Source organism: Nelusetta ayraudi, unplaced genomic scaffold (assembly GCF_046127955.1).
Source record: "Nelusetta ayraudi isolate G7.1 ecotype Tasmania unplaced genomic scaffold, CSIRO-AGI_Nayr_v1 ptg000062l, whole genome shotgun sequence".
Taxonomy (NCBI): domain Eukaryota; kingdom Metazoa; phylum Chordata; class Actinopteri; order Tetraodontiformes; family Monacanthidae; genus Nelusetta; species Nelusetta ayraudi.
The window spans coordinates 1,046,083-1,072,771 of NW_027466112.1; the positions used below are offsets into that span (position 1 = coordinate 1,046,083).

The 26,689-nt window shown below is 44.0% G+C and overlaps 3 protein-coding genes and 1 long non-coding RNA gene across 4 annotated transcripts in view; all 4 read left to right on the plus strand.

Moving 5' to 3' along the window:
* ddx59 (DEAD (Asp-Glu-Ala-Asp) box polypeptide 59) lies at positions 1 to 5,568 on the plus strand. The gene is made up of 8 exons (XM_076040669.1): positions 1 to 92; positions 408 to 1,279; positions 1,796 to 1,978; positions 2,090 to 2,179; positions 2,655 to 2,906; positions 3,992 to 4,144; positions 4,726 to 4,854; positions 5,009 to 5,568. The coding sequence occupies exons 2-8, from the start codon at positions 425 to 427 to the stop codon at positions 5,273 to 5,275; spliced, it is 1,929 nt and encodes a 642-aa protein (XP_075896784.1). The 5' UTR covers positions 1 to 92; positions 408 to 424; the 3' UTR covers positions 5,276 to 5,568.
* A 202-nt stretch (positions 5,569 to 5,770) lies between these two features.
* On the plus strand, positions 5,771 to 22,247 carry kif14 (kinesin family member 14). Its single transcript, XM_076040670.1, has 29 exons — positions 5,771 to 7,145; positions 7,806 to 8,060; positions 8,155 to 8,242; positions 8,395 to 8,493; positions 8,788 to 8,840; positions 8,957 to 8,987; positions 9,235 to 9,342; positions 9,489 to 9,605; positions 9,905 to 10,023; positions 10,293 to 10,465; positions 11,219 to 11,366; positions 11,608 to 11,671; positions 11,800 to 11,984; positions 12,130 to 12,232; positions 12,452 to 12,609; positions 12,725 to 12,872; positions 13,135 to 13,281; positions 13,530 to 13,662; positions 13,977 to 14,070; positions 14,212 to 14,353; positions 15,070 to 15,173; positions 16,201 to 16,301; positions 16,700 to 16,933; positions 17,090 to 17,277; positions 17,919 to 18,071; positions 19,245 to 19,367; positions 19,493 to 19,567; positions 20,825 to 20,960; positions 21,159 to 22,247. The coding sequence occupies exons 1-29, from the start codon at positions 6,079 to 6,081 to the stop codon at positions 21,500 to 21,502; spliced, it is 4,890 nt and encodes a 1,629-aa protein (XP_075896785.1). The 5' UTR covers positions 5,771 to 6,078; the 3' UTR covers positions 21,503 to 22,247.
* A 913-nt stretch (positions 22,248 to 23,160) lies between these two features.
* Positions 23,161 to 24,088, plus strand: LOC142897983 (uncharacterized). The gene is made up of 3 exons (XR_012928516.1): positions 23,161 to 23,375; positions 23,483 to 23,519; positions 24,061 to 24,088. It is a non-coding gene; the product is annotated as an uncharacterized LOC142897983 (long non-coding RNA).
* Positions 24,089 to 24,288: 200 nt separating this feature from the next.
* Positions 24,289 to 26,689, plus strand: part of LOC142897942 (adhesion G protein-coupled receptor D2) — a gene marked incomplete at its 5' end in the record, with an annotated part of 73,926 nt that continues 71,525 nt past the window's right edge. The window contains 2 exons of the mRNA XM_076040589.1: positions 24,289 to 24,526; positions 24,777 to 25,418. Coding sequence (XP_075896704.1) covers positions 24,289 to 24,526; positions 24,777 to 25,418 — 880 coding nt within the window. The remainder of the gene's footprint in view (positions 24,527 to 24,776; positions 25,419 to 26,689) is intronic.

Consider the following 26,689-nt stretch of genomic DNA (forward strand, 5'->3'; position numbering starts at 1 on the left):
CTGAGAACTACATTTACCAGCATGCAACACGATAACTACGTCACTCATCTGCGTCGCAGTTTGTTATGAGCCGCGGAAGATGTTCCGTGGAGGTAAGCGAAATGACTGTGAATAGCTCTAATACATTAGGTTAACTTGTCAACTGCGGACGTGTATATGCCCTTAATGCCATTAACATATTTTTAAAATGCCAATTCTTTAATCTAAAAACGATTAATCTCTCAAAATCTCTACACAAAATTGTTCGAAAATTCTGGTTTTAGTGATTTGGAATGTCCTACAAGAGACTTGACCTTGTCTATTTAGAAAATACTTTAGTAATATACTTTTATAATGGAAAAGGGCTGGCTGAAACTGTTTGGGTACACAGCTTTTCAATGTACATGACTTCTTATTATCTTTCACAGGTTTCTAAGCTCCAAACATGTTCATGCCCAGAGCTCTCAAAGTGAAAAGACCAGACCAGGGCTCGGGTCGCGTTGTGAATAAGAAAATCAAGAGCAGTCCAGAAGTGGGGAAGGATGAGAGTGATTCAGTGACATCCGTTCAAACGGAGGAAACATGTCAAAGCATCCAGACTGAAGATGAGAGTCCAGCATGTAATGAAACACAGAATGAGGCAGCAGGAGCATCTGGACACTCACAAGATGCACCCAAATCTGCATCAGGTGGTTCTGCAGGAGAGGAGCCAGATGATGAAGATGAGGACGAGGAACCAGTTAAATCTTTCAAGAAGAACCAGAGATGGCCACAGCCGGGAGAGCCCGTCTGTGTGATGTGTGGTCGATATGGCGAGTACATCTGTGACAGCACTGACAATGACGTCTGCAGCCTTGAGTGCAAGGCCAAACATTTGTTTCAAATGGGACTGGGGACTGGTGCAGATGTGTTTCACCGTAAAGACGAAGATGATAGAACTCAATTACAACAGCCAGCGGCCAAAACCGATGAAGTGGGTTTAAGTGAGCCCATTTATTCCTACCGGGAGGATCGCTTCATATCTGGCCTTGCAGATGAGCAGGTGCAGAGGATTAAACAAGAGCTGGGCATTGAAACCCAAGGGAGTGACGTCAGGAGGCCCATCATCGAGTTTGAACACTGCAGCTTCCCTGCCACGCTGAGTGGCAATCTGAAGAAGGCCGGCTACAAGTTGCCCACGCCGGTGCAGATGCAGATGGTGCCTGTTGGGCTGTCTGGCAGGGATGTGATCGCCAGTGCTGACACAGGCTCAGGGAAGACTGTGGCTTTTCTGCTGCCGGTGGTAGTCAGGGCATTAGAGGTACGGTAATCCAGCTAATGTCAGAAACACTTAAACATTTGCTTTTGTTAATAAGAAAATGTTTTTATCTGTTTTTTTTTTAAAAAAAAATGATTATTAGTATCATTATTTTTAGTTGGAAAAAAAAGACAATATTTGCTCAGAACTGGCTGACCATTAATTCTGATGTGACCTTTTACGGTGACTCGGATCATTTTGATTTCCGTTCTACAATCTCCCTCATCCATCGTCCCTCCCAAAAGTAGTCGTATTGGTCAGTTTGAATTTAAATACCAATCAATTTCTGAGCAAGGCAGCAATGACATTCTAACAAAGTCGTAAGGTCTTTCAATAAAAACTTGACAAATGTACAATTATTAATTTACTGTCAGAATGTGAGTTGACTAAATTGAATTTGTCCCTTAAAGGAGCTTGTGACATTTCAAGCATACTTTATTTATTATCTATACTGAAAACTTTACAAATCTTGTTGGAATTTGGCTGCCGTTTTAGAAACTGTTTGTTTCCATCTTTCAGGATCCAACACGCAGCATTAGAAGTCCCATGGCTCTCATCCTGACACCCACCAGGGAGTTGGCTATTCAGATCGAGAGACAGGCCAAAGAGCTTGTGTTGGGCCTCCCCAACATGAGAACTGCACTGCTGGTTGGTGGCATGCCGCTCCCGCCGCAACTCCACCGCCTCAAGAGCAGTATCAAGGTACGAGCCGTGTTCTTTTGCAGCAGTTTCACTCTCGTATTTATTCAGTAATTGTTTCTGTTGTCCTTAACATTCCTTGTCATCACCTTCCTCCTGTTTTGTACCCATTAGATCATCATAGCCACCCCTGGGCGGCTCATTGAGATCTTGAACCAGAAAGCAGTGCAGCTGGACCAAGTGAAGGTTGTGGTGATTGACGAGGTAAAACAGGCACCGCGATGAAGAATTGCCAGACATTCAGCGGAGTATTTGATACACCCAGACCTTTTACGTGCTCTTTTTCTCTTCCCCAATACTCAGATGATTTCTTTTCCCATCTAGTGTGTAAAATTCACTGCCTTTTAAACAAAACTGTACCAAATTGGAGCAAAAAATGTCTGCATGTATACATTTTTATTTTGTTTTTAAAATCTATCTGAAGGTTTTGCAAAATAATATGGTTCGTAATTTCCAAATGGTTTGACTTCATAGTATGCATGCAATATTTTAGCAATTAAAAGTTTCCACTTTCAAGCCTACACCAACAGACATTCTAAATGGCACTAATAATATTTTTGATTTGAGGGGGAAAAAAAGAACGTTTTAGAGAAAATGAATTATGCATGGAGTGTATCAGGTAGTCTCTTAATGTTTCCACTTTTGCTGAGCGCTCTCCTCTTGCTGTTGTGCTGTGTAGGTGGACACCATGTTAAAGATGGGCTTCCAACAGCAAGTCCTGGAGGTGTTGGAGCAGGTCCCAGAAGAGCGGCAGACCCTGCTTGTGTCGGCGACCATCCCTAAAGGGACAGAAGGGCTGGCCGCCCGGCTGGTTCGTGACCCCGTCCACATCACCATCGGGGAGAAGAACCAGCCCTCCTCCAACCTGCGGCAGATCTTGCTTTGGGTAGAGGAGCCCTCCAAGAAGAAGAAGCTGTTTGAAATTCTTAATGTAGGTCAATGGCGCTTTATTCAAAAAACAAATCATGCAATATTCTTTCCAATAATTTGGTTCCCATTTCAGTATTTTAGGTTGCGTTTCACTGTAAGATCACATCCACCACCTAAAAAGGTTTATTATAGCGGTCGAGCTGTATTCCTTTTTTTGGTAGAACCAGCTGTATTGTATGCTAGAGATTATGGTCGGGATGTTGGCAGAGGGGGATCATTATCTTTGTTAGTTCTTGGTTGATTTACGACTTGATATGCACTGGTGCTAGTTTGGCGGTCTTTCAACTGGCTTTTCAAAGTGTGTTATTCCTTTAGCTTTAAAGACCAGCCTTTCCACTGCGCCATATTTAGACCACCATGGCTGCAGCTCTTGCCCTGGTCTGCAGGAACTGGGTGGGCCCTAAGCCATGGCCCTGCTCCAGGAATACCAGCAATGGACTGCACCATTTATCAAGGGCAGCGCAGGGGAGTCTGCCCCAGTAAACTTGGGGAAAACTTGACCAGTTTGAGTTGAAAAAACAAAACAAAAACAACCCAAAACAAAATCTAAAAGCAGCTGCATTCTGTGCCAAAGATTGTTTGAATTGTTAAATTTCCACGTTCATTTTAGGGGGAAAAGAAGTCTATTAATGAAACACCATGATCACTTTTGCTTTCTACCCAGTGTGATGAGGGAGTGCCTAGTTTTGGGAGTCAGGAAGTGATGCAGCTTCCTGCCATTCAAAAGTCCTTCAAGCTCCCCCTGCTGTGTGCTGCTGTACACATCAAGAGTAGTGTAGAACTGCGTGAAAACTGCATTTTTTTCCTCATCTGGTTCCATGTGTTACAGCCAAATGACAAAATAGAGCCTAGTAGGAGGTCTGAATAATACCATTACTGCCCTCTGTTGGTGGAATGACTCCTTCAACTCTCTTCAGAACTCAAGAAACCATCTTTTAGTCACCAGAGAGATTTTTTTAGATGATTTAACATTTTAACATAATGAGCTGCAAAGCACATTGCTTTATTAAAATATCTGCTGTGTGTTGAAACATTGCATCAATGCTACATGTGAAAGAAACGTTGACACAATTATGATTTTTCCAGGACAATAAACTGTACCAGCCTCCAGTGGTTGTGTTTGTGGACTGTAAACTGGGTGCAGATCTGCTGTGCGAGGCGGTCGCCAAGGTGACGGAGCTCAGTACTGTGGCAATCCACTCTGATAAGAGCCAGTGGGAACGCAACCGCATCCTCAGGGTGAGTCCACAGGGAGGCAGCACGCCCACTGTTTTATTCATTTTAATTACATGTTGAAATTAGCATTTTTGTCGTTTTGGACTTTGTCCTTGTTTACTTAAAGATGTGTCATCAATAAGGCTTCTTTTGGATGAAAGGTCAGTGCCTTCAAGTAAACAAGAACAAAGTCCAGTCAGCAAACATCTGGCACTAAAATGCATACATTACAAATAAACTGTGCAATGAAATAGATACATACTGTATCTCCACATTGGATGTTTTTCCATTACAATGTAAAATAGTAGATTCAGAGTCCGGTTAGATTGTTGTGTTGGTTCAATGGCCCAAGAAATATTTCTCACTTCTAATATCTTAAAAATATTACAGCTCAAATATTGTGATGAGCTGATCGGTACCAATATTGTTCAAACAGATTCAGAATATTGTGATATTTATGCAGACTAATAAACGTCTGACGTATTTGCCAGTCACTTTTAGGGCTGCCGGATTTCTGAGATTTCTGGTCAGAATTTTTGAAGACTGCAAAATTCCACCAAGTGTGTCAAGTTTTAACTGTGTGATTTCCTTTGTTGTGTCCGCAGGGTCTTCTGGATGGAGACTTTGACGTGGTGATCAGTACAGGTGTACTAGGCAGAGGACTGGACCTTGTCAATGTCAGGGTGGTGGTGAATTTTGACATGCCAAACACAATGGATGAGTACGTCCATCAGGTTAGTAGAAAGAAGAATGTCTTCTTATAAAATGGTTGAGTTCAATTTTCGTTTATGCTACATTAATATAAAAGATGTCCAGTGCAATTTAATCACAATACTCGGTTGCCAGGTTTGACCACTTATCAAGTACCTATTTATTCCCTCAATGTAGGTTGGCAGGGCGGGGCGGCTCGGACACAGAGGAACGGCGATCACCTTTCTCAATAACAACAACAAGCGACTGTTCCTCGAGGTTGTAAACAGGGTGAAGCCCACCGGCTCCATTCTGCCCCCGCAGCTCCTCAACTCGCCACACCTCCACGAACAGCAGAGGAGGCAAAGACAGAGAGCCAGGCAGGGTCCGGAGTCGGACGAGGCGCTGGTCACCAAAGACAATCTGCTGGACATCATAAAGAAACATGACCGACGCAAAAAGTAGTGTAGTGGCAAAAAGTGTTGACTTTGTATGTTTTTATTAATGTTTTTTTTTTTTTTTAATAAATATTTTTGGCAGCCCGAGTCAGTGCCTTATGTTGTTAATTCAAACCTGAATCTACTATTATGTATTTGGGTATCTTGACATGTAAGGAATTTGTTCGCCCAAATATTGAATAACCGAGGGCAAAAAGTCAACCTATAACCCAAGAGAGACGTATTAAAACTGGTGGAGTTTCAACTTAGTGACTCAGCAAACATGACTCGAAGTAAAATAACGTGCCTTTGAATTTCAAACGTAGTGACAAACGTCACTTGTAACGGCTGTCACAGCCGAGGAGGGACAACGTGACACTGTTCTCCCAAAAAGAAGCGGGCGAAGCGATTTGCAGTACAACACTGCCACCTACTGTCAGTCACCAGTTTTACACGCTTGGTCTATGACGTGCTGCAACGTTAGCCAGGAAGTCAGCCAATCAGCTGCCACTGTCAGACTTGGTTTGAAATCCAAGCGGGCAAAAGCGGAAGAGAGAGGGAGAGAGAAGGAAACAATAACAAACATCGTAGGGATACTTCCAATATTTTATCAGAATGGATTGATTGGGTAATTTCAATGCACCTCTTGAACAGCGCAGCAGTCTGTTTTATACTATATACCCGAGTAGTTTAGTAAGTTTTTTTTGTTTTTGTTTTTTTATATGGCGCAAATAACCGCCACTAACAGTCTGCTTTGAGCTACTTAGCACCGCTGAACTTTTCTCTTCTTAACATTCGCTTTCACCGGCCGATTAAAAAAAAAAAAAAAAAATGTCGCTATTTAGTGTTCAAGCGCGGAAGCATACGACGTACTACGACCATCTGGTGTCAACATCCCGGACGCCGGGCAGAGAGCGCCCGGCCGACCGAAAGGCAGCGGAGGGCACGGCGCAGGGCAAAGGCGAGAGAACGTCCGGGGAGTCGGTGTGCGACGACAGCAGGTCGTCCGATAAAAGCCACGCCATAAACAGGACGTATGTCATCTCCGCTATGTCAAAAAGCGGCGGCGGCGGCGGGCCACACACTCCTTACCGGGGCCGACTCACCCTGCAGAGGAGGTCAAGGCGGAAGACCGGGGCCGAAGCGGCGGACAAGACGGTAAGCGACAGCAGCCAGAACTGCACGCCGGCGGCTCCGGAGAAGAGACTCACCCTGCAGCGCAGAACCAGGACTCCCTCCATGGGTAAAGGGGTGGGCAGGCAGCGGGAGGTCATCGGAACCGACCCGCAACAGACGCCGAAGGTCCTCAGCGAGCCGAACGGCAGAACACCCGTTTTAATCCGGTCCATGAGTTTAAAAAGCGAGTCGAGGGGTAAGGACAAGGACGCCAGCTCTCTGGGGAAACCAGCGAGATGCAAGACGCCGTCCCGCTGTCCGTCCACGGCCCAGGCACGGCAGCTGCTGGACGAGCAGGCCCAAACGTTCAAAACCCCCACCAAAAAGACCCCGTTTGAGAGAATCGCGGCCAAGCGGGACGTGTTCGAGAGGCTGGCGAAGAAAGAAGCTCCCAGGCCGGCTGTGGTTCGATCAGCGAGCCTGCAAAGAGGTGCGAAACCCCGGTTACAGCAAGAGGACAAGACGCCCGTCCCCGTCCCTCGCACCAACAAGGCGGCGTGCGCAGGTGTGCAGAGGCCCCAGGTGGCGAAGACCTCCACCTCCACCTCCTCCGGCCTCAAGGTAGAAGCCACCCAGGCCTCCAGCAGGACCTCCAACCAGGGTCCACCTCATACCGAGCAGCAGTCGACCAGAGCCACCGAGGCCCTGAAGCTGCACGACTCGTTCAAGATGGAGAACAGCGCCGTGACGGTCGCAGTGCGAGTCCGGCCCTTCAACGCCAGGTTGGTCACTACCACTGGGTTTGGTTGTGTTGCTAGCGAGTTAAGATGTTGTTGTTGTTGATACGACTCTTTCTCAACATTGTAGACGCGTCTCTGCTTTTAGTTTATTTTCTAAGTTAAACACTTTCATTAATCATATCAGCAGGTTTGCAGCAGGTTTGACACGTTTACATTCAAATGGAAGTTCATTCATTTATCACCAGTCTATACTTGTTTGATTTAAAATGCACGTTACTAAATACAAAGCTTGATTGTTGATATTTAGTGAACAAATCAGGTATTCACTCGTGTGTGTGAATAATAAAATCCTCCTCAGATGTTATGTTTGGTATTCTTTGTGTGTTTTCATCATATTTCTCCTCATTAAATGTGCTGGATGTCTGTCAGTTTTGTGGCATTGGGAAGACTAAAATGGGAGCTTACTCTTTTGGGCTTTTTAGATATTGTTGTTTTCAAGGACTTGATGAATTAAGTAAATCAAATAATGGTAAATTAATCTTGAATAAATAAATGAGTTCATAGCAACCTACACTGGAACTTTCTTCGGTACAGGAATGAACTGAAAGTAATCTCAAGAAAGCTCTTGAATTCATAAGTATTATGAAATTGTTTTTGCTTCAGTTGATGTCTAAAATCAGTTTTGTTTCTTTTCTCCTGAAGGGAGAAGGGAGAGAAAGCACTGCAAGTCATCTTCATGAACGGCCAGGAGACTGTAGTCCAGCATCCAGACTCCAAACAGAGCTACTCCTTCACGTACGACTACTCCTTCTGCTCGGTGGACGAATCCGACCCGTCCTTCGCCAGCCAGCAGACGGTATATGGGACGCTGGCCAAACCTCTGCTGCTAAGGGCCTTCGAAGGATTTAACACCTGCTTGTTTGCTTACGGCCAGACTGGCTCTGGGAAGTCGTACACGTAAGTGGAGGACACATAGGGGAGTGCGTGTTGAGTTGTGTGCTGACAGGAAACTAAAACCTGTTTAATTTGACTGGGATCGTTCCTATTCAAGGATGATGGGCTTTGGAGAAGAGGAGGGTGTGATCCCACGCTTCTGTGATGAGCTGTTTTCCAGATTGGCCTCCATGAAAAATGAACAGGTAAACTTACTGCAGTTCTATCTTTAAAATCAAAATAAACTACACATAGAGTCTGAAATGTTGTAATGTCTGCTAAAAAAAAAAAAAAAAAAACGACTTGTTTTTTTCACTGTTTCACACATTTTGGTATTCATGCGATTGGTGCTTTTTAGGTCAAGTGTCACGTGGAAATGAGCTACTTTGAGGTGTACAATGAGAAAATTCATGACCTGCTGGTGGCCCGAGATGAGCCCAATCAACGGAGGATGCCTGTAAGCGTTTTTCTAATTCCCTTATAAACCTTTAACATAGACATTTTACATGTGCTGATTTTGATTTGAAAAGCTTTTAGAAGGTTGAACTTGATAATTTGATCTCTGGCGAACAGGACATTTTTTGTTTTTCTGTCACATTTTACCAAAACAGGTTTTAGCATTCTTACATAGTTCCAGACTAACGAGTACAACTGACAGGTTTAAAGCCAGTTTTCATAATAGACCAATAGATATTGAAGATGTAATTTTTTTGGACAGTCAAAATTAAACCCCTTTGCTTTGTATTTTCAGCTGAGGGTGAGGGAGCATCCAGTCCATGGCCCGTATGTCGAGGATCTCTCAGCGTAAGAGAACGTCTCATCATGTCTGTTGTTGAATCACCCTTCAAAAAGGACCAAGAAATTCATTCTAATTCTAATTTGTTTCATCTCACATACTCATGTGTTTATTTTCTTCATAGGAATATCGTGAGGTCTTACGGTGATATTCAGGTATGCATTTTGCATTTCTTTTCTTCTTTATGAATACTCTGACTTTAGCTGGGACTCTGAAGGAGGCCTTTAAGGGAGAAGTCATGGCTCTGACAAGTGATGATGTAAAGGCATTATTTTGACCCATGATGATGATTTCTTAAAAACAAAAGCTTTTATACAATGGAAATGACGACGTGGCATCAAATATTGATTTAGCGTGCAGAGAAGCGGGACGCTTGAGAGATACAGTGTGTTTCTTATGAAGGGCTGGCTGAACCTTGGCAACAAGCAGCGTGCCACAGCTGCTACTGGGATGAATGACAAGAGCTCCAGATCTCACTCCGTCTTCACTCTCGTGATGACCCAGACACAGGTATGTTTTCCTTTTTTTTTGCTTATTTTTTCCCCTTTTGTGTAGCAGTCTTTGTTTGGTCTTTGTATTTTGAAACACAAATCAATAAACAGTAAATGTGCACTTTGATAATTGGCATTTTTATTTTCCCCTTTGATTTTGCCCAGTCTGAGTTCGTGGAGGGAGAGGAGCACGAGCACAGCATCACCAGCAAGATCAACCTGGTGGACCTTGCCGGCAGCGAGCGCTGTAACTCCGCCATGACGAGCGGGGACCGACTCAGGGTACGCGCACCGAATCAGCAAAACGTGTTGGATCGGAAACATTTTGTCATTCAGTTCACTCCGGGTCCTGCAAGAATTGATTTCCATTTTTCATCGTGACATTTTGAAATTTAAACAATACCTTGAAAAATGAGCCGCACGGATCAATAGTCATCAATGAATGATTCAGTTGTGCCGTCGAAAGCAGTCGTCTGTCTTCAACACAACTGTGTCTCTTTTCAATTTGGCTACTTGGATTAAAGGTAAACATGGCCTTATTTACAAACGGGATTTTATTTTCTGAATGCAAATTGTTACAGGAGGGAGCAAGCATCAACAAATCCTTACTGACCCTTGGGAAGGTCATCTCTGCCCTGGCAGAGCAAGCGCTATCCCGGAAGAAGGTCTTCACTCCGTACAGAGAATCCGTCCTGACATGGTGAGAGATCACAGGGGTTTAGCATAAGGCTAACAAGAACTATACTCCATTATTATCCAAAAGTTAAAATGATGTTTGTGTTATGCAATCAAAAAAGATTGTTTATATAATTTTCAGCTGTCTGATAAAGTCTACAGTTAAAAATGACTCAATCCAGTTAATTATTTAAAGGAGAAGAATGGCAATAGCTGATTTGTATTGCTGAGTAAAGGGGCTTGAAATATCCTCCCGGCGACGACCCTGACGTCTCTTTGTCTGTGCTGGCGTAGGCTGCTGAGAGAAAGCCTCGGCGGGAACTCCAAGACGGCCATGATCGCCACGCTCAGCCCAGCGGGCAGCAACGTGGAGGAGAGCCTCAGCACACTGCGCTACGCCCAGCAAGCGCGGACCATCATTAACGTGGCAAAGGTCAACGAGGACACCAGCGCCAAGCTCATCCGAGGTCAGAGGCCCGTCCCAGCGTCTTTGTCTCGTCTAAATTGCACCCGAGAGCTTTCACACTAAAGAGTCTTCAGCCCTCTCGATTCCGCAGTGAGGCAGTTGATATTTCACAACTGTCCCACGACTCTTTTCATTCCCCTCCCACACGTGGCCCTTTTGTGAGTTTCTCTGTCTTTGAACGTGGATGTCTGCGCCTCTGACTTTTTCTGTCTCGCTCTTGATCCTCTCTGCTCTCCGTCACTCCCACATAGCCTCCTGTCCGTCTATCCATCCATCACCACCTTATTCACCACCCAGTTCAATTAAGGCCTGGCCCTAACCTTGCCTCCGGGCCATATTTATGCACTGTCAGTCGCACATGGCAGCTAACTGTCTTGCAAGTATTATTCTTCATGGGGCGATTGTGCTGCTGTTTGATGTTTTTAGCAGTAAGGGGAGCTCTTGCTGTGGGTTTCTGCCCACATCACTTGTCGTATACAATACAAAAAGTATTATAATTGGGTTCAGCGGTGCTCAGTAGGCTGTCTTCACTTGTTGAGTAAATATGACAAACCTGTGATACTGCTGTAGTTACAAATGTATCTATAATAAAAAAGAAAAGATACCCCCCCCCCCACACACACACACACACACTAATTTCATTGATTTCATAGTTACTGGTGTTAATTTGATGAGAGACACCTCTGTGTGCATATGAGTGTATTTCTAATATAAATTATACAAATATTTAGTGTCTTCTATTATTGCACCGTAGACCTCAAGGCTGAGGTCGAGAAGCTGCGAGCAGCCCAGATGAGCTCTCAGGGCGTCGAACCAGAGAGGGTCCGACTGTTTCAGCAGGAGATTTCTGCCCTGAGAAGCAAACTGTGCCAGCAAGAGAGAGAAATGCTGGAGGCCAACCGGTTAGTATCGCAGTTCTTCCTGCTCTTCCTGGTCCGGTATTTTATATCACAGAGATAGTGGAATGGATAAAGTTGATCGATTTGCAACTGAGATTTTTTTTTTGTTTGTTTTTAATTGGAGTCGTACTATACATTACCTGTAATTAATCCTTCAAATTAATAGTTGCTCAATAATTTTAGATTTTTTTTTAAGAATTCTTGTCTCATATTATGGGGTTTATTTTTTTTCTTCCTTCTGCAGAGCATGGAGGGAAAAGTTGGAGAAAGCTGAGATCCGTAAACTTGAGGAGACGAAAGACTTGCAGGTTGTTGTTGTTGTTGTTTTTTTTTTAGCACCAAATTCATTTTTATTTGTAAATATATATTTTTATAACCTGTCATTTTAAAAAGGTGACCTAAATGGGAAGAGCAATGTTTTAAACTGTCTTTTCAGAAAGTGGGTGTGACATTCAAAGTGGACAATCGCCTTCCCAACCTGGTGAACCTGAACGAGGACCCCCAGCTCTCCGAGATGCTCCTGTACATGATCAAAGAGGGCCGGACGACGGTGGGCAAACTCAAGAGTGACTCCAGCCACGACATCCAGCTGACTGGCGCCCTCATTGGGGACCAGCACTGGTAGGGAGCCCAGCACTGTAGACCTACAGTGTCCATTTAGTGGATACATGTTTGTATGTTAGTGGTGATTGACAAATGTAGTGATAGTGCAAATAATTTTATTGCTTTAAGATGCATTTCTCTCTCTCTCTTTTTTTTTTTTTAGTGTTATAACCAACATTCAGAATACAGTCAGCGTCACTCCTTTGGAAAATGCCAAAACCTTCGTCAACGGTGTCCTTATATCTGAATCCACTGTTCTTCACCATGTGAGTATGAAGTGAAGTTATGAGTGTTGTCTCAATATTTAAATTGAAAGTCAATGACTTAATAATTGTGGGTGTCTGATATACATTTTGTCATAACGCTACAACAATACTGAGTTTACTGTGCATCATATTCAAATTAAATATGGCCCTTGATAATTATTCTGCACATGGAATCACTGTCATTCTGTTTCTTAACCTTTGCCTTTCTTTACCTTCCAGGGTGACAGGGTGATTCTAGGCGGCGACCACTACTTCCGCTTTAACCATCCAGCAGAGGTGCAGTCTGGGAAGCGAGTGTCGTGTTGGACTCAAGCGGGCGATGGCCACAAAGACTTTGAATTTGCCAAAAATGAACTGCTGGCGGCACAGAGAGCTCAGTGAGTGCCCCAGACAAGATTAGACTGATGGATTACAATAATGCCACATTTATCAGTTCACCATTGGCAAGGCTCCATCTATTAACTTGGAATATTTCAATAATAATTGTCTCAGGTTGGAGGCAGAAATTGAAGAAGCGCATTTGAAGGCAAAAGAGGAGATGATGCAGGGAATCCAAATGGCCAAAGAAGTGGCCCAGAAGGAGCTGTCGGACCAGAGGACTCGCTATGAGGAAAGGATCCAAGCCTTGGAGAAAGAACTGGTACATGAAAACTCCCTCCATTTTTTTTTTAAACCACAACTTAAAAAAAGACTTTACTAATTTGTTACAAACTTTTTTTTTTTAACCTCCATTTACTTTGATTTAAGGTAATAGATGCTGAAATTACCAAAACATAGCTCTGACCAATTCTTGTCTTTTGTATTCTACAATATCTTTTATGCATTTTCTGTTCTCACAAGTAAGTTCTTTTTCTCATATGTGATGTGTCTATTAATGTCATTGATATATTTTTTTTTTCCAGAATGGGGAGGCTGAGCGGAAGCATCAGCAGCAATTAGACCAGAAAAAGGTGGCCAATCAGATGGCAGAGCTGAAAATGGCCAAGCGTGAGCTGGAGCAGGAAGTCGACACCCACAAGACGCGTCTCCGTCTGCACATGGAGGCCCAGGTCCGACTGACCGGGCACGAGTCTGCCTCTCTTGAGCTCCAACTACCCTTTGTTTCCCGTGTGATAGCCAGTAGACCACCTTCTGCATGTGCCTTTGAAATTCTAACTGGCTGCGCTCTCGTAATATTCAGAATTGGTGGTTCCATTCATCTCAGATTATCCGATTAGCCAATTTCAGATGTGTTTGAGGGCAGGTGGAGTTTGGCCCGCGTGGCTCTGAACACTCTGTTATTGTGAATCACTGACAGGCGATGGAGGAACACCGGGTGCGTCAGGCGAGGATCGTGGATGCCCTGGAGGAGGAGAAGAAAAAGATCAGCAGGGAGCTCGAGGAAATGCAGAGGAAGAGAGCCTTAAGAGAAAACCAAACTCCACGACATGGTGAGAGTTTGACAGTCACAACTGTTCCTTCATCTCCCAGAGACTACAGATTAAAGTCAATGTCAGATTTAGCATCTTTTTATGTCTACTTCCAACAAGGAAATCCTACTTTGAGCTGTGCAGACCTTAGAATACGAGTGTTTCTCTCACTCTGCCTTTTCATTATTGGGCCACTTTAACTCTCAGCTATATTACATGCCTTTCAAACTGACCTCTGACGGCAGCATCACCTCTGATATTCTCGTATCAAGCCGAAATATAACTGACTCATCATCATTTTTCTTTTGCCAATGTCTTTATGTCCTGTGGAACAGTTTCGCCACAGTGGGATGCCATGAAGTTGTCCCTGATGATTGAGGAAGCCAACAAGATCAGTGCTAAACTGAGGAAAAACACAGTCTTCAGCAGGTGTGTATAAGTCTTAAATAATCTTTAAGGTGTCACTCATTTGTTATCATTATGTGATTATTGTCTGAAATCTTAACATTAGCAGCAAAGACAACTATCAGATTAAATTTACTTCACATGTGCCAATGCCTTCTGTTGTAGACACGGCAGCTCTGACTCTGACAACCAGGAGCGGGGGGGTGAGCTGCAGGTGCGGGTTCAGAACACAAAGTTGGGAATCTCCACATTCTGGAGCTTGGACAAGTTCCAGAACAACATTGCCGCCATGAGGGAACTGGAGCAGGTTTGTGTTTGATGCATTTGTCACTGTGTTAAATGTTGTTGTTTGGTTGACTTGAAGAGGCAACAGCAACATCCCCCTCCAGGCCCGAGCCTCCGTGGTCTTTAGAGCAATGCAAAAGATTTGCATCGACCTCTGCGGCACTTCAAATTAAAGAAATGTAATTCTCACATCTATACCACAATGTATACTCTATCATTGATAGATATATGGATGGATGGATAGATAGATAGCTAGGTAGATAGATACTTCCGAAATAACTTGTTTCCCAACTGTTGGGTTGCAACCCAAAAGTGGGTCACGGAGCTGTTTTGATAGGGTTGTGGCTTCGTGGGCAGTTTCCCTTTTTTTTGAAGGGGATTTTAATGTATATATATATATGTATATATATATATTTATATTTATATTTATTTATATAGAAATTTAAGGGGCTTGTGCTTTTACTTCGCATTTTTATTTGTCACTGTAGCCCTTCTAAACCGACACACGGTGTGATCGGTGCGATGCATATTCAGTCCCACGTCCCATCTCTTCCCCAACTCCGCATGACATCACCTCAAGTGCATGCAGCCAATTTCCCAGATGTTTGGCCTTATTTATAGTCCGGAATGGGTTGTTTTATGCCGCGATAGAGGGCCGCCGCCGCACTTTGCTGTGCTTTTCTCATTAACCCGAGTAAATAAGAGCGGGCATTGTCAGCAGTAGTTCATGCTCCACAGGGGGACCATGCCTCTAAAGATGACGATGTGTTTTACGACCCCGATGATGAGTGGGAGCAAGATATATCGGCCTCCTCCGCCGCCTCCTCCTTCTCACGCCGAAGGTAATTATCCACCTCATCCTTTCCCATCCATCACGCCCTCCTTCCAGCTTCTGACATTTGCATCACATCTCAGAGACTTAATTGGTATTCTCGTCCAGCGGCTCGTGGAGGTAGGCAGGTCTTTGCAAAAGTGCCAAAAAGTGCTGTGAGTCCAGCTCGGAGGAGGGGCCGGAGCTTTCGCCGCGCTGCCACTGCAACTGAAGTCACACCCACGCTCCTTTTTGCAAACTTTTTTTTTTTTTTTTTTTTTAATTTGAACCACATGTCAGTTCCGTGGATGTAAATGGAAAGTTAAAAGTACGGCGATGGAACAGTGAGAAGTTGAAAGATCTCTTGTCTTCCCTTCAGGCCTCATAGTTTCCACCAATATGGTTTACGAGCCGGCCCCTTTACCTCACACATCCAGAAGTTTCTTCCCACAAAGACCTCCACCTTTGTTCTTTTTAATTTATTATTTTACGTCTTTCTCTTTATGATTTTGCTCTCATAAAAGTAAGGCCATAGTGTTTACACACACACTCACACACACACACACACGCACACACGCACACACACGCACACACCGTACAATGGTACGTTCAGGGCACCAAGTATTTCATGCCCAGAACATTTTTACTAATTTCAAAAGCATTTTTACAGTTCCTCCAGCCTCAACCGCCAGAGGACGACGCCAAATGTAACATGGCACATGTTCCCCGCTGTGGTTCCTTCATCCCTTCCCTTTCCATTTAACCCCCTGGCCTCATGGCCACAGTCATAACCGTTTACTGACTTTTCCTACTCAGGCTGTTCGCTCACTTTTCGGTTCTCTGGGTTTTTTTTCTTCGTAGACATTGACATAGACATACAAATATTCAAATAGACTTTATTGATTGTTTTTCAAAGCACACTTTGTTTTTGTTAAGGATAGGCTACTACAGATACATTAACCTTGTCGTTGTTGCACCTAATTTTCTTTTCTTAAAAAACAGTGTAATTTCATAGCAATAATTGCTGTACAAATATATTTATTTTCTTTTTCATCCAGGAGCCGAAGCTTGTTGAAGAGCAGAAGAATCTCTGGGCGTCTTTATGAGATTCGGGTCCATCCGATCCAGAGCCTCCACAGCAGCTCCTCACAGTCTGCCGGTAAGGCAACTAACGAATACATTCATTCTCTCTGAATTCATTCTCTGAAGCCCCACAGCATTTGGCTCTTTGTTGAAATGACCCTTTAAACACTTTAAACACTTTATAACTTACTGAATATTAATATAATTTCTTCAAGCTTAACAGGCCGTATATGGCCCCCGCGCCATAGTTAGCCCATGACTGGACTATGCTGTAATATATTGTACTGTACTGTACTCTACTATGCTGCGCTATAACACAATAAAAGCTACATAAATTAAACTTGATGGTGAAGTGTTGCTCCTCCTCAGAGAGGTCTGGCCAGAGAAACTGTATTTTTTTCCGACTCCGAAGAGTGAGATGCTCTGAGATCATTCGTTCGCACCCAATGCAGTAACTCACTGTGTTGGTCTCAGGCCTAATGGGAGCGGTCAATCCACCCTCTGCGAAGTCCACCAGTGCCGACTCGGCCGCACCTGGCATCTGCAAGGAGCTGATTGGCCAGTCGGTGTCCCGGCTGCGGGGCTTCAACAGCGGGACGGATGAGAGCGTGGCAGACAGACTGGCCTCTGATCTCTACCTCATGTATGAGGCCGTCCAGGCCATATCTGACCTGTACGACGGCCTGGATGATGACAGCCAGGAAAATGGTGAGTCAACTAAACAAGCTTTTCTATTTTAAACGACTTAAATCCAATTTAGGGGAAAGAAAAACAACAATATTAAACATTTTGTGAGCTTTACTTGCAAACGTGTTCAAATGGTGCCTCTCTCATCTTGCCTATGCCTTTTTTCCTGTCCTGCAGTGTTTGTGTGTAACTCGGTGGCCCAGACTCAGCTGATCAGAGCCACAGCAGCCATCGACAGTGCGGTGTTCGCTACCATGCAGTGGTTGGCCAGCGTTAAACCCTCCTCCGGCTGTCTGTACACCCTCGCCGAGGAGCTCAAGAGCCAAGTGAAAAAGATGGGAGGATTCTTCCAGCTGCTTATTCAGGTAGACGCAAAAAAAAAGACAGACCACAACATTTTTAAGGCCTTCCACGGACTTAGATTGTGCTTCACCTGCACGGCCTTAGCTGCAGGTATAATTTGAGGCCAAATTTCAAAACATTTGGACTGTGTGTGTGTGTGTGTGTGTGTGTGTGTGTGTGTGTGTGTGTGTGTGTGTGTGTGTGTGTGTGTGTGTGTGTGTGTGTGTGTGTGTGTGTGTTTTTTTTACTTGTTGAGTTTGGTTTTGACAGGCGGTGGCTGATCAAAATGCTCGGCACTAATTGACGTGTCTTAGCTCTGAGCTGTTTGAGCTCTGTCTATGGAAATGACCAAGCAGAGGGATTTCTCAACCTTGAGCCCCAAACAGAACATGAATATATGGAAAATAAATCTAATTCCTTCCCAGCCTTTGCACCTAAACGCGCACTTTTCCCTCGCTCTTGATTTTTTTTTCCTCCTTTTTTTCCTCATTCTCTCCCATTTTAATTTATTTACTGACCCTCCAGACTGTGCCGGTCATTCTTTCACCCCCTCGCCCCCCGCTTTCTACATTGATTTAGTGTTCAATTAATTTTAAACCAGCTTGTTTTGGTTGACTTGGTTAAGTAACTTGAAATTTGGAACATTTTGCCGCCCACCGTCCAGGGTTGTGAATCCGAGATCACGTCGATGGTAACGGAGGCCAGGAGAAAGAGCAGCAAGTGCCTGGATGCTGCAATGCTTGCGCTCGGCCACCTGGCGGCAATAACCGGCACGCCGCTGAACGCGATGGAGCGAGGTGTCCAGGCCACCGGCAAGGTAACGCCTGCATTAATATCTCAGCTGCTACTATCCGTGCCAAAGCCCTGGGGTCTCCTGTAATCAAGCCTCCATCCCCATTACTGGAGAATGGAATATTACCTGTGTGGCAGAAATTAGTGTGAAATTATTGACTAGAGCAGGGATGTAACGTGTTTGATTTGTTGATGTGTGTGTGGGCAGAGGCAAATGTAAAACAGCTTTCAAGTTGCACAGCCACATATTTCAGAAAACATTTTATGCACATCAAGCTCGAATTGTTGTTAAAGTTATTAAGTTAGATGAATAATTATATTTAACTTCTTTACATTTAGTTGTTGGCATGTGCCAAAAATACCTATGCACATATTGTAAACGCATCAATGCGCAGTGAGTTCATGTCACTCTTAGTCGTGGACGAGTTGCGTCTTTCTCAGCTGTAGCGACGGCTAGCTACTCTCAGTGACATTTCATATTGATATTGTTGTTGTTGTTGTTATTTGCTTCCATCCGATGTTTGAAATCCAAAACCGTCCCCCACACTGCTTCCTAAATCAGAGACGATAGCTACGATTTATGCATGGGCTTATTGTGCTCATGTATATTGAGTTGCTGCTGCGAAACTCAGTTGTTCATTTGTAAGCAGGTCATATAAAAAAAAAAAAAAAAACTGTTTTGTTTCCTCATGAGTAAATAAGGGACCAAGATGAGATTTAAAAATGGTAGGGAACACATTCATAAACATAAAACACACACTTGAATTTTTTTTAATATTGATTCCGAATTTTTATTTTATTTGAGTTTTTCCCATCCTCTGATTATATTCAACTCCCAACCAGAACTTTATTGGAGAAGGTGTATGGGAAAAAATGTGGTTGTTGGCTGGAGACAATTGTTCTAACATTTACTGCAGTACCAATGGACTGTTACGATGTTCTGCCATGTCATGTTTAATGCAATAAACAAATTGGTTAATAAGAAATCCTGCACAGTGAGTGGTTCCAGAGCAGCTTCACAATCTGCCTTGGTTCTTTTCTGGGCAGCTACTGAGTCTAGTTGTATTTTTATTGAAATCCTTTGCATTTGTATTTTGTATCAATGTTTTTTGACGCAGGTTTCGTGTTTTGTTGCTATGTTTCGGGGACTGATCCGAGAATTCCCAGCTTGCTTGTTTCTAAATTCACATCTTTGCAGACATCCGTCGTCTTGTGCCTGCTGAAGGGGGCCAGCAATGGCATCCAGTCTCTGTTAGAGGAGAGCCTCGTCACCGCCAGAGAGATGCTAAGAGAGGCTCAGCTCGCCTACCCCAGGAGTCCAGTAAGAGATCTAAACCTTGCCATGTCTTTTCTGTTGTTGGTGACATTTTGTGTCACCTTCTTTTTTTTTTTTTTTTGGTGAGGATCTCAAAATAAGTATTCTGACTTTCCATTCTCTGTGCGCAGTTCCTGCAGAGCCTGAAATCCAAGATGCTTGACTTGGCCCGTGCGCTGCAGAACTACATGCATTGCCATATTACGGTGAGTTTCAGCAGGAGGACCTCCTAAAGACCTGTGACCACATTTCCATTTGTGCAATGGGAAAAATCAAAGACTTTTAGAAAGTAAAAAAAAAAAAAAAAACATGCAAAGCTCAAACTAAATGTGTCACTTTGTCAGTGTCAATTTAGTAATGTTCTGTACTAGAACTGTCCTTTTGAAGGAACAAAGTTATTAAATGAAGTACTACTTAACTTGAACTAATGTCAGTTGGAGTTATACTAAGCTTTGCTTTGCAGGAAGAAATAAGCTTTTTTTTTTCATGTACAAAACTACGCCATGCTGCATATTGAATATTGGTATTATTGGAATATATTATTTAACATAAAGCGCTTTGGGTGCCTTTTAAAAAGCACTGTATAAATCCAATCCATCCGTCCATCCCTTTTCAATACCTGCTTATTCCTGAGCTTGGGAATCAAACCTGTGTGACCTTTCTGTTGTGAGGTGCCAGTGCTAACCACTGCACCGGCCCACAGAGAGCCACAGCTGAAGTTACGGCAATCTCCGATCAGCAGCGGTCTCTCTCCTGGCACATTTGTCTGACATGACACCGGCTTCAATGGTATTTAATGCCAGCACCCACAGCAGCCTCAGTAAAGATGTCACTCAGCCCACGCTCCCCCCTTTAAAGCTGAGTGTTCTGTGGGCTTATCTCCCCTCAGTCGTCCCACTACGATCATTTTGAGTAATGAACGTGTTGAATGTGGCAGCGTCAGTCACAGCTAATGGGCCCGCTGGTCGCTACCTTTAGCGCTACCACAAATAACGTTTTTGTTGGAGCTAATCGTGCATGGGCGCAGGGGTGTCCCGCTTCCGCTGGGATATTATGGTCAACAAAGCTCAGGCAGTAACTGTCTGAGGCTGTAACTCCCTCCTAACACTCGGTTGCAAATATCCGCAGTGCAGAACGTAAATGTCACAGACGGTTTTAAAGGGGCGAGCGGTAAAAGATTTCCTTCTCCATCAGTCGGATTTGTTTGCTGCCGGGTTTACTGCTGGCGTCTTCTTCCGTAACTAAAGTCAGCCAACGTTTTGCGTTCCTGCTTCTGTCACAACTCGGGACAAAAGGGCCTTGACTGTCGTGATACTGAGACGGACTAAAAATGCTTTCTCTTGGAGCTTTGCAAGCGTGAGCTGCAGGGCTGCAGTAATCCAGCTGCACTGAGAGGCCGGTTTAACTGCATGTTTTGAACTCAAGGTTGTTCTGTATGATTTGGTTGTTGTTTTTTTCAATAGGAGAGGGATGCTGAATCAGAGCCCGAGGAGTCCTCGGCTTTGCACCTGCAGCAGTTGAGGACCACGTCAACCAAGCTGTTCCACCTCAACCGTGCTGTGAGGCAGCTGACTTCCTGTCTTACTGCTGCCCTGCGAGGTGAAGCTTTTGACAAGATCATATAGTGGATGTTTAGCAGAAAACAACTCGGTGCTGAAGAAAGCCCAAATAATGTATTTGAAGACGATAAATAAACTTATCGTGATTAACGGTGGATTAAAAATTCACATAATGGCTTCTTGAAGGTGTTATGCTCGTTCTAGGCTTCACCTTTGCAACCTGCCGTCTCTCTTGTAGGAAAAGACAAGGACGGCAGCTGCGGAGAGCAGATCTCCTCCTCCGCCAGAGCCGTGGACGAGCTGATCGCAGGGATGTCCAAGAACGGATCTCTGTCGCTCGCTCTGCGGCTCCCGTGCCTTCAGAGCGTCTTGGCCGCGCGAGACGAGCTCCAGGCCGCCCTGCAGTGCCTCCACTCTTGGAACCAACAGGCAGGCGGGTCGAGTCGAAGCTCAGCTGCTTCAGAAAGGAGCACAGATGAAGAAAACGTGAGCACTCACATTGCTGTTGCAAGCAAAGTTGTGAGTAAGGTTTACACTCTCCCTGTTAGTGAGATCTCCAATGGCAACACGCACTGGGTGTAATGGACAATGCTTTGTGTAGTGGGGTTGTTCTTTAAGGTGTGCTCACATGGGGTAAAGAAAGAACCGCTAATATCTAAAATGCATTTGGGTGTCCTGGGTTTTGCGAAAAACACTCCACTGACCTGATCTGTTGACAGAACATCTGACAGGTTTGTTCTTCTCACATGCAGCCAGTTACTGTTTCCAAAAGATCTATGTATTTTTCTATAAATTAACCATTTTTGACTTTGGAAGAAAATTATTCATGCAGGGAACTGAGTAACTGTGGACGTAGCAACAATTTTGGTGTCCAATAAGTTGTCCACTTAACCTACATTGCTACATAGAACTTTTAGTTCTATGGAAATTTAGATTAAAGTTTATGTAACTTATCTGTAAGCGCTGAGACGGGAGCTGTAGTTGGCTGCATGGAGAATGCTATAGCAGTTCATCGCTATAATCATTTTTTAGCAGCCACAAAATAATTTTGTTGCACTTTTTTTCCCACCGGCCTACATCATGTTTTGTAAAAGAGAACGACAGGCTTCTTGGTTTTTTTTTTCTGTCTCTTTTTTGTACGAGTATAAATTCTGCTTTGATTTTCAAGTAAACTGTGGTTCTAATGTAATCCAACACATTTGCACTTTTATATTATTTCTGATCATAGATTTTCTTTCACTAGGCTTTGATTTGTCTCTCACAGTGTTTGTATAACTTGGCAAAGATTTGTTGCTTCAAAACAATATAGGAACTTTTTCCTCTGTAATGAATGTGTGGCTTGGTTATTTTCTTCTTTTCTTTTGGAAAGCACAAGCGCCGCTCTCTTTTCATGTCAGCGGTAAGTACAGAGAGCACTCTTGCTATGGAGTTGTTCCATCAGAAGTACGCAATGTCCCGCAAGGAATCCCTGTTGGAAAATTTAGCAGAGGAAGCCTGATTAGTAATTAGTGGAAATGGTTAGCCTAAAAAAAAAAAGGCTTGATTGTATACAGGCTAGAAGGCCACTTTAAAACGTTGGTAGAAAATGTTGCAGGTATCTGACAAATACGTAATGTAGAATTAATGTTAATTATGATGGTCCATATCTTAAGAAGACAACACTAAACATCCTTACTTGATGCCAAACCGTTTTGCATACGTGCTAATAAAGCTACATTTCTATTACTTTCTTTCTTAACGTCATTAACTTAGCAACGCAGCTAGATCTCCACCAAGTGTTGCAATCTGAGTCTGATTTCATCTCAATCTCAGTCCAAATCTTTTGGAATAAACAGGCTGAGTAAAATGAAAAGCTGTCATTGAACATGAAGACTTAAAATATTTAGCTTGGGGTTCTTTGTTGAACTTTTACATTGATAGGCAATTCATTAATAGGCATAAAATAGTGTTTTGTGGTTTTTGTGTTGAGCAGCTTTCTCATGTGTTTCTATCTCTATGCAAGTAGATTAGACTGGGGGGGTGGTGGGGGAGAGAAATACTGTTTTTATTGGCATATTCACGTTGTATTCATAATCACAGTGCGTTTGCAATATTATGAAATACACCGAAGGATCTCGGTACATGGAAAAACTCCTCCTCAAGTCTCGCCATACCCCTGGGGTCCTTTCACTTCCAACCATCTGCTGCGCGCTGCTGCTTCCAACCCTCTGCTTCCACCTCCTTGCTGTGGAACAGCCACACCAAGGTCCCTCCCTTTGCACTTCAGGGGAGTGACAGAACACAGCCGTCAGGAAAACACGCTCACTAACTTCACACACACATACACACACGTTGCGATTTGTTTTCACTCATTGTTAAACGCCGTACAAACGCAGCACGGAGAGGTCGCATGCCGCGTTCACTGACGCGATGCGATTGGAATGACTGGACGTTTCTACCCGAGCGAATAAATCAGGTAAAAAAAACAAAACAAATCTGTTTATTTTTTTCTTTCGAACACGAGGTCGTTATGAAGAAGAAGCTGAGTGAAATTTCATCTTTATTTACTTGATTCGTTTTCAGGATGCCCCGCTTACTGGTCCGAACGTTGGTAGTTCTTGTAAGTAGCCCAATTGATACTTTGTATTTCTCTCTAAATGTGTTGTGCCGGGTTTTTATTTATTTATTCATTTATTTATTATTATTAAATTAGGAGAAAGACTACGCCTTTATTTTATGTTAACTCTGCTACATGTTTGTGGGTTGAGTCAGGACGGGCCGGGAGACAGACACGTGTTTTACGTTAGTTTCTACTTAAGAACAACGTGTGTCGGCTACATGTAAGCAGACCCATGTATTGCCAAATTCAGAAGGCCACTTCGGCAGTTTTAGTAAACCCATAGTGACAATTGAGGGCAGTCAGGTGCGTTCTCCTTAATGGTGCGGACAGAACAACAACAACAACAACAACAACAACAACACACAAATAAAATAGGTATTCGTCCACATTACCGTCACTTTGACTTTACAGACACCCCCGTGCCCAAGTGGTAGGCCTAAGGTTATAGTTGCTCACCTTTCCCTTTTGTCTGTGTATCAGCACGTCTGTTATCTTTATTATATAAATGTTGCTTTCGCTAAACTTACATTTTTGGTTCCAGGTGTGTTATCTCAGCTGTGCCGCAGGTTAGTATCTCTGCATGCAAGTCTAATAAAACTAAAACGTGTTACAGTGATGATTTTATTTCTTCTTCAAATGAACTGTGTTGTGTCATTTAAGTATATTCACATATATATGGCTAATACCAGGAAGGTAGGATTAGCTAATTTACCAGAGTCTGCCTAAACAACCATTTCCATCACTCTCTTTTTCCTGACACTTCTTTTGCCTTCGCCTGGCGGCTTTCTTAAAAGGAGCCAGGAGCCTGACGTCGGACGAGTCCTACAATGAGTATGTGCCTGATCGACTGCAGTGGGACCAAGCCGGAGAACTGTGCCGCCAACGTCGTGGCGTCTTAGCCACGGTCACTCACCAAGCGGAGACCCGAGAGCTAACAGTCTTTTTAAAATCCCTGAACATCACTCAGTCTGTTTGGATCGCCAGGAAAGTCTTGAGACATCTGACAAGTATGTCTAGGTTTGCATCTTTGTAATTCCATGTTTAAACCCTTGTGATAATGGACGACTGCATCATTGTAGATTTTGTTTTTCACCTACTTAATCACAGTATTAATATATAGTTCAATTCAAAGTTGTGTGAATATCTGAAAGTTCTGCGTCAATACTTGACTGGTTCCAGTGTGTGTGTGTGTGTGTGTGTGTGACTGCCAGTGCTAAGTTTCCTCTTCCTCTTTTTCTTTTTTTGCCACAACCAAAGGCTCATCCCAAACCCTGATTCTGGAATTTGCTGGGCGCTCGAACAAGAAATCGGCCCGTCTCCTGCACAAGTTCCACTCTATGGCCGCGGTGACCATTTGCACCCTCCTGCGCTTTGATATGAATGCTTCTGGTCCTTCGACGGTCTTCTCTTATTCCACCAAGTCAAACATCGATGAGCTGCAGCTCCGTGCAAACCTGATCAAGGGCCGTTCCGTTCACCTGGCCCTACTGGTGCACGGCGTTCTTGGACCTTTCGAGGAAGCTTTTGCCCACGACAACTCTTGGCACCCAGTGTGCGTGTCATGGAGCCAGGATGGCGGACGCTGGTCACTTTATGCCGATAGACTTTCCGTCGCTCGTGGTGACGGCCTGAACAGCACTGACAGTATTGGCTCGGATGGCCTCTTCATTATCGGGCAGGAGCAGACCAGCTTCGGGGGTTCTTTTAAAGAGGAGGAGTCATTTTCTGGGAGTATCACAGAGCTGTATATCTGGGATAGGGTTCTGCACAGCCACGAGATCGAGACTATGGCAATGACGTGTTTGCCCGTTTCTTCTCGGCTGGTGTTCAACTGGAGTGGAGCAACCGTGGAACTAGAGTCTTCACTCGCAAATCGGAGGATTGAAAATCCATGCAGAGGTAAATTCACACTGTCCATGTTGGGGGAAAAGCAGGGTTCAGAGTAGAGGCCTCGGTCTGTTCCAATGGAACCAGTATTGCACTGAGATTCTGTTTTAAATTCAGCCTGTTTGATTTCACGGCTATGAGGGTTGCTATGCAATGGAAACAATCACAGAGAGACCAATGGAAAGTCTCTGGCCATATGTCTTTATTGGCCTGGTGCTGTAAATTATGCACATCTGCCTTTTACCACATGGCAAAACGGGTTGAACAAATACATTTTAGATACAAGTGGAGATGCAAGGACACAGAATCCACTTGTATACCTTGTGAACCTTCGCCCAAACCTCACAAAAAAAAAAAATTCTTCTGTCAGTCTGGTGTTTGGTTCAGAGTGTGCAGTGACTGATGAGGTCATTGTTTCTCTAAAAGCCAGTCTGCACACACCCACAGTCGCACAAGCATGAAAATTCCTCCTGGCCAATGAGATCGAAGGCAGGAGGAATTTTGTGTCCCTGCTTTTCATGGGAGGGGGAGAACGGTGACCAAGTAATAATTGGCAGATGATTTTTTTTCAAATGCTTGACTCCTCGCGTCATTTTGGAACGCACCCTTCGAAATACGCGCCATGTGCTGACTTCATGCTCCCCTGTGAGAAGTCCAAAACGCTAACTCCCCCTGCCACCGAACATGCTGAAGGGATCACAATCCTTCAGAGTTGGTTTTTTATTCTCCCTCTGTCCCTGTGCAGGAATTAATGTGCTAATTTTTAGCGACCAACCCCAAGCCAGCAGTAGTGCACACTTGTGTAAGGTGATACTTGTGTCCATCTTTGAACCTTTTTCCTGCAAAGCTACACAAAGTAATTTAACTGTAACGATGGCTCCTAATTGGCTGTCCCTCGTATCCTTCACTACACTGTGACGCCCCTCCCTCCGTCCTTCCCTCCCGCCGCAGTTTGCTGGCTTCTCCTAACCAAAGTCATTTTAGTTGCATAAACTCAGCGTCAGTTCTCTTTTGCCATGACCTCAGTCTTTCCTCCTCTTTCTTCAAGCGGCGGTTGGGCTTCACATGCGCTGAGATTTCAAGCCTCCTGTAGTAACCCGCCCGTCATGTCGACCCCCCCAAAGAATGTGTGCTGCCACCTATGCAGTGCGCTGACCAGGTCATAAAAAGGTCATTTTAAAACCGACTCAGAGCTGCTGGCAGACGTTTTTGGCACTTGAGCATCAACTCCAGTAAATTGAGTTACTTAAACTAAACATAATTAACTACAGAACGTGTTACTG

Coding starts and splice junctions, on each gene's coding strand:
- kif14 (XM_076040670.1), top strand. CDS start 6,079: ATGTCGCTATTTAGTGTTCAAGCGCGGAAGCATACGACGTACTACGAC. Junction 13,663..13,976: donor AAACCAAACTCCACGACATG/GTGAGAGTTTGA, acceptor CCTGTGGAACAG/TTTCGCCACAGTGGGATGCC. Junction 19,568..20,824: donor ACATGCATTGCCATATTACG/GTGAGTTTCAGC, acceptor TTTTTTCAATAG/GAGAGGGATGCTGAATCAGA.
- ddx59 (XM_076040669.1), top strand. CDS start 425: ATGTTCATGCCCAGAGCTCTCAAAGTGAAAAGACCAGACCAGGGCTCG. Junction 1,979..2,089: donor GCCTCAAGAGCAGTATCAAG/GTACGAGCCGTG, acceptor TGTACCCATTAG/ATCATCATAGCCACCCCTGG. Junction 4,145..4,725: donor AACGCAACCGCATCCTCAGG/GTGAGTCCACAG, acceptor TTGTGTCCGCAG/GGTCTTCTGGATGGAGACTT.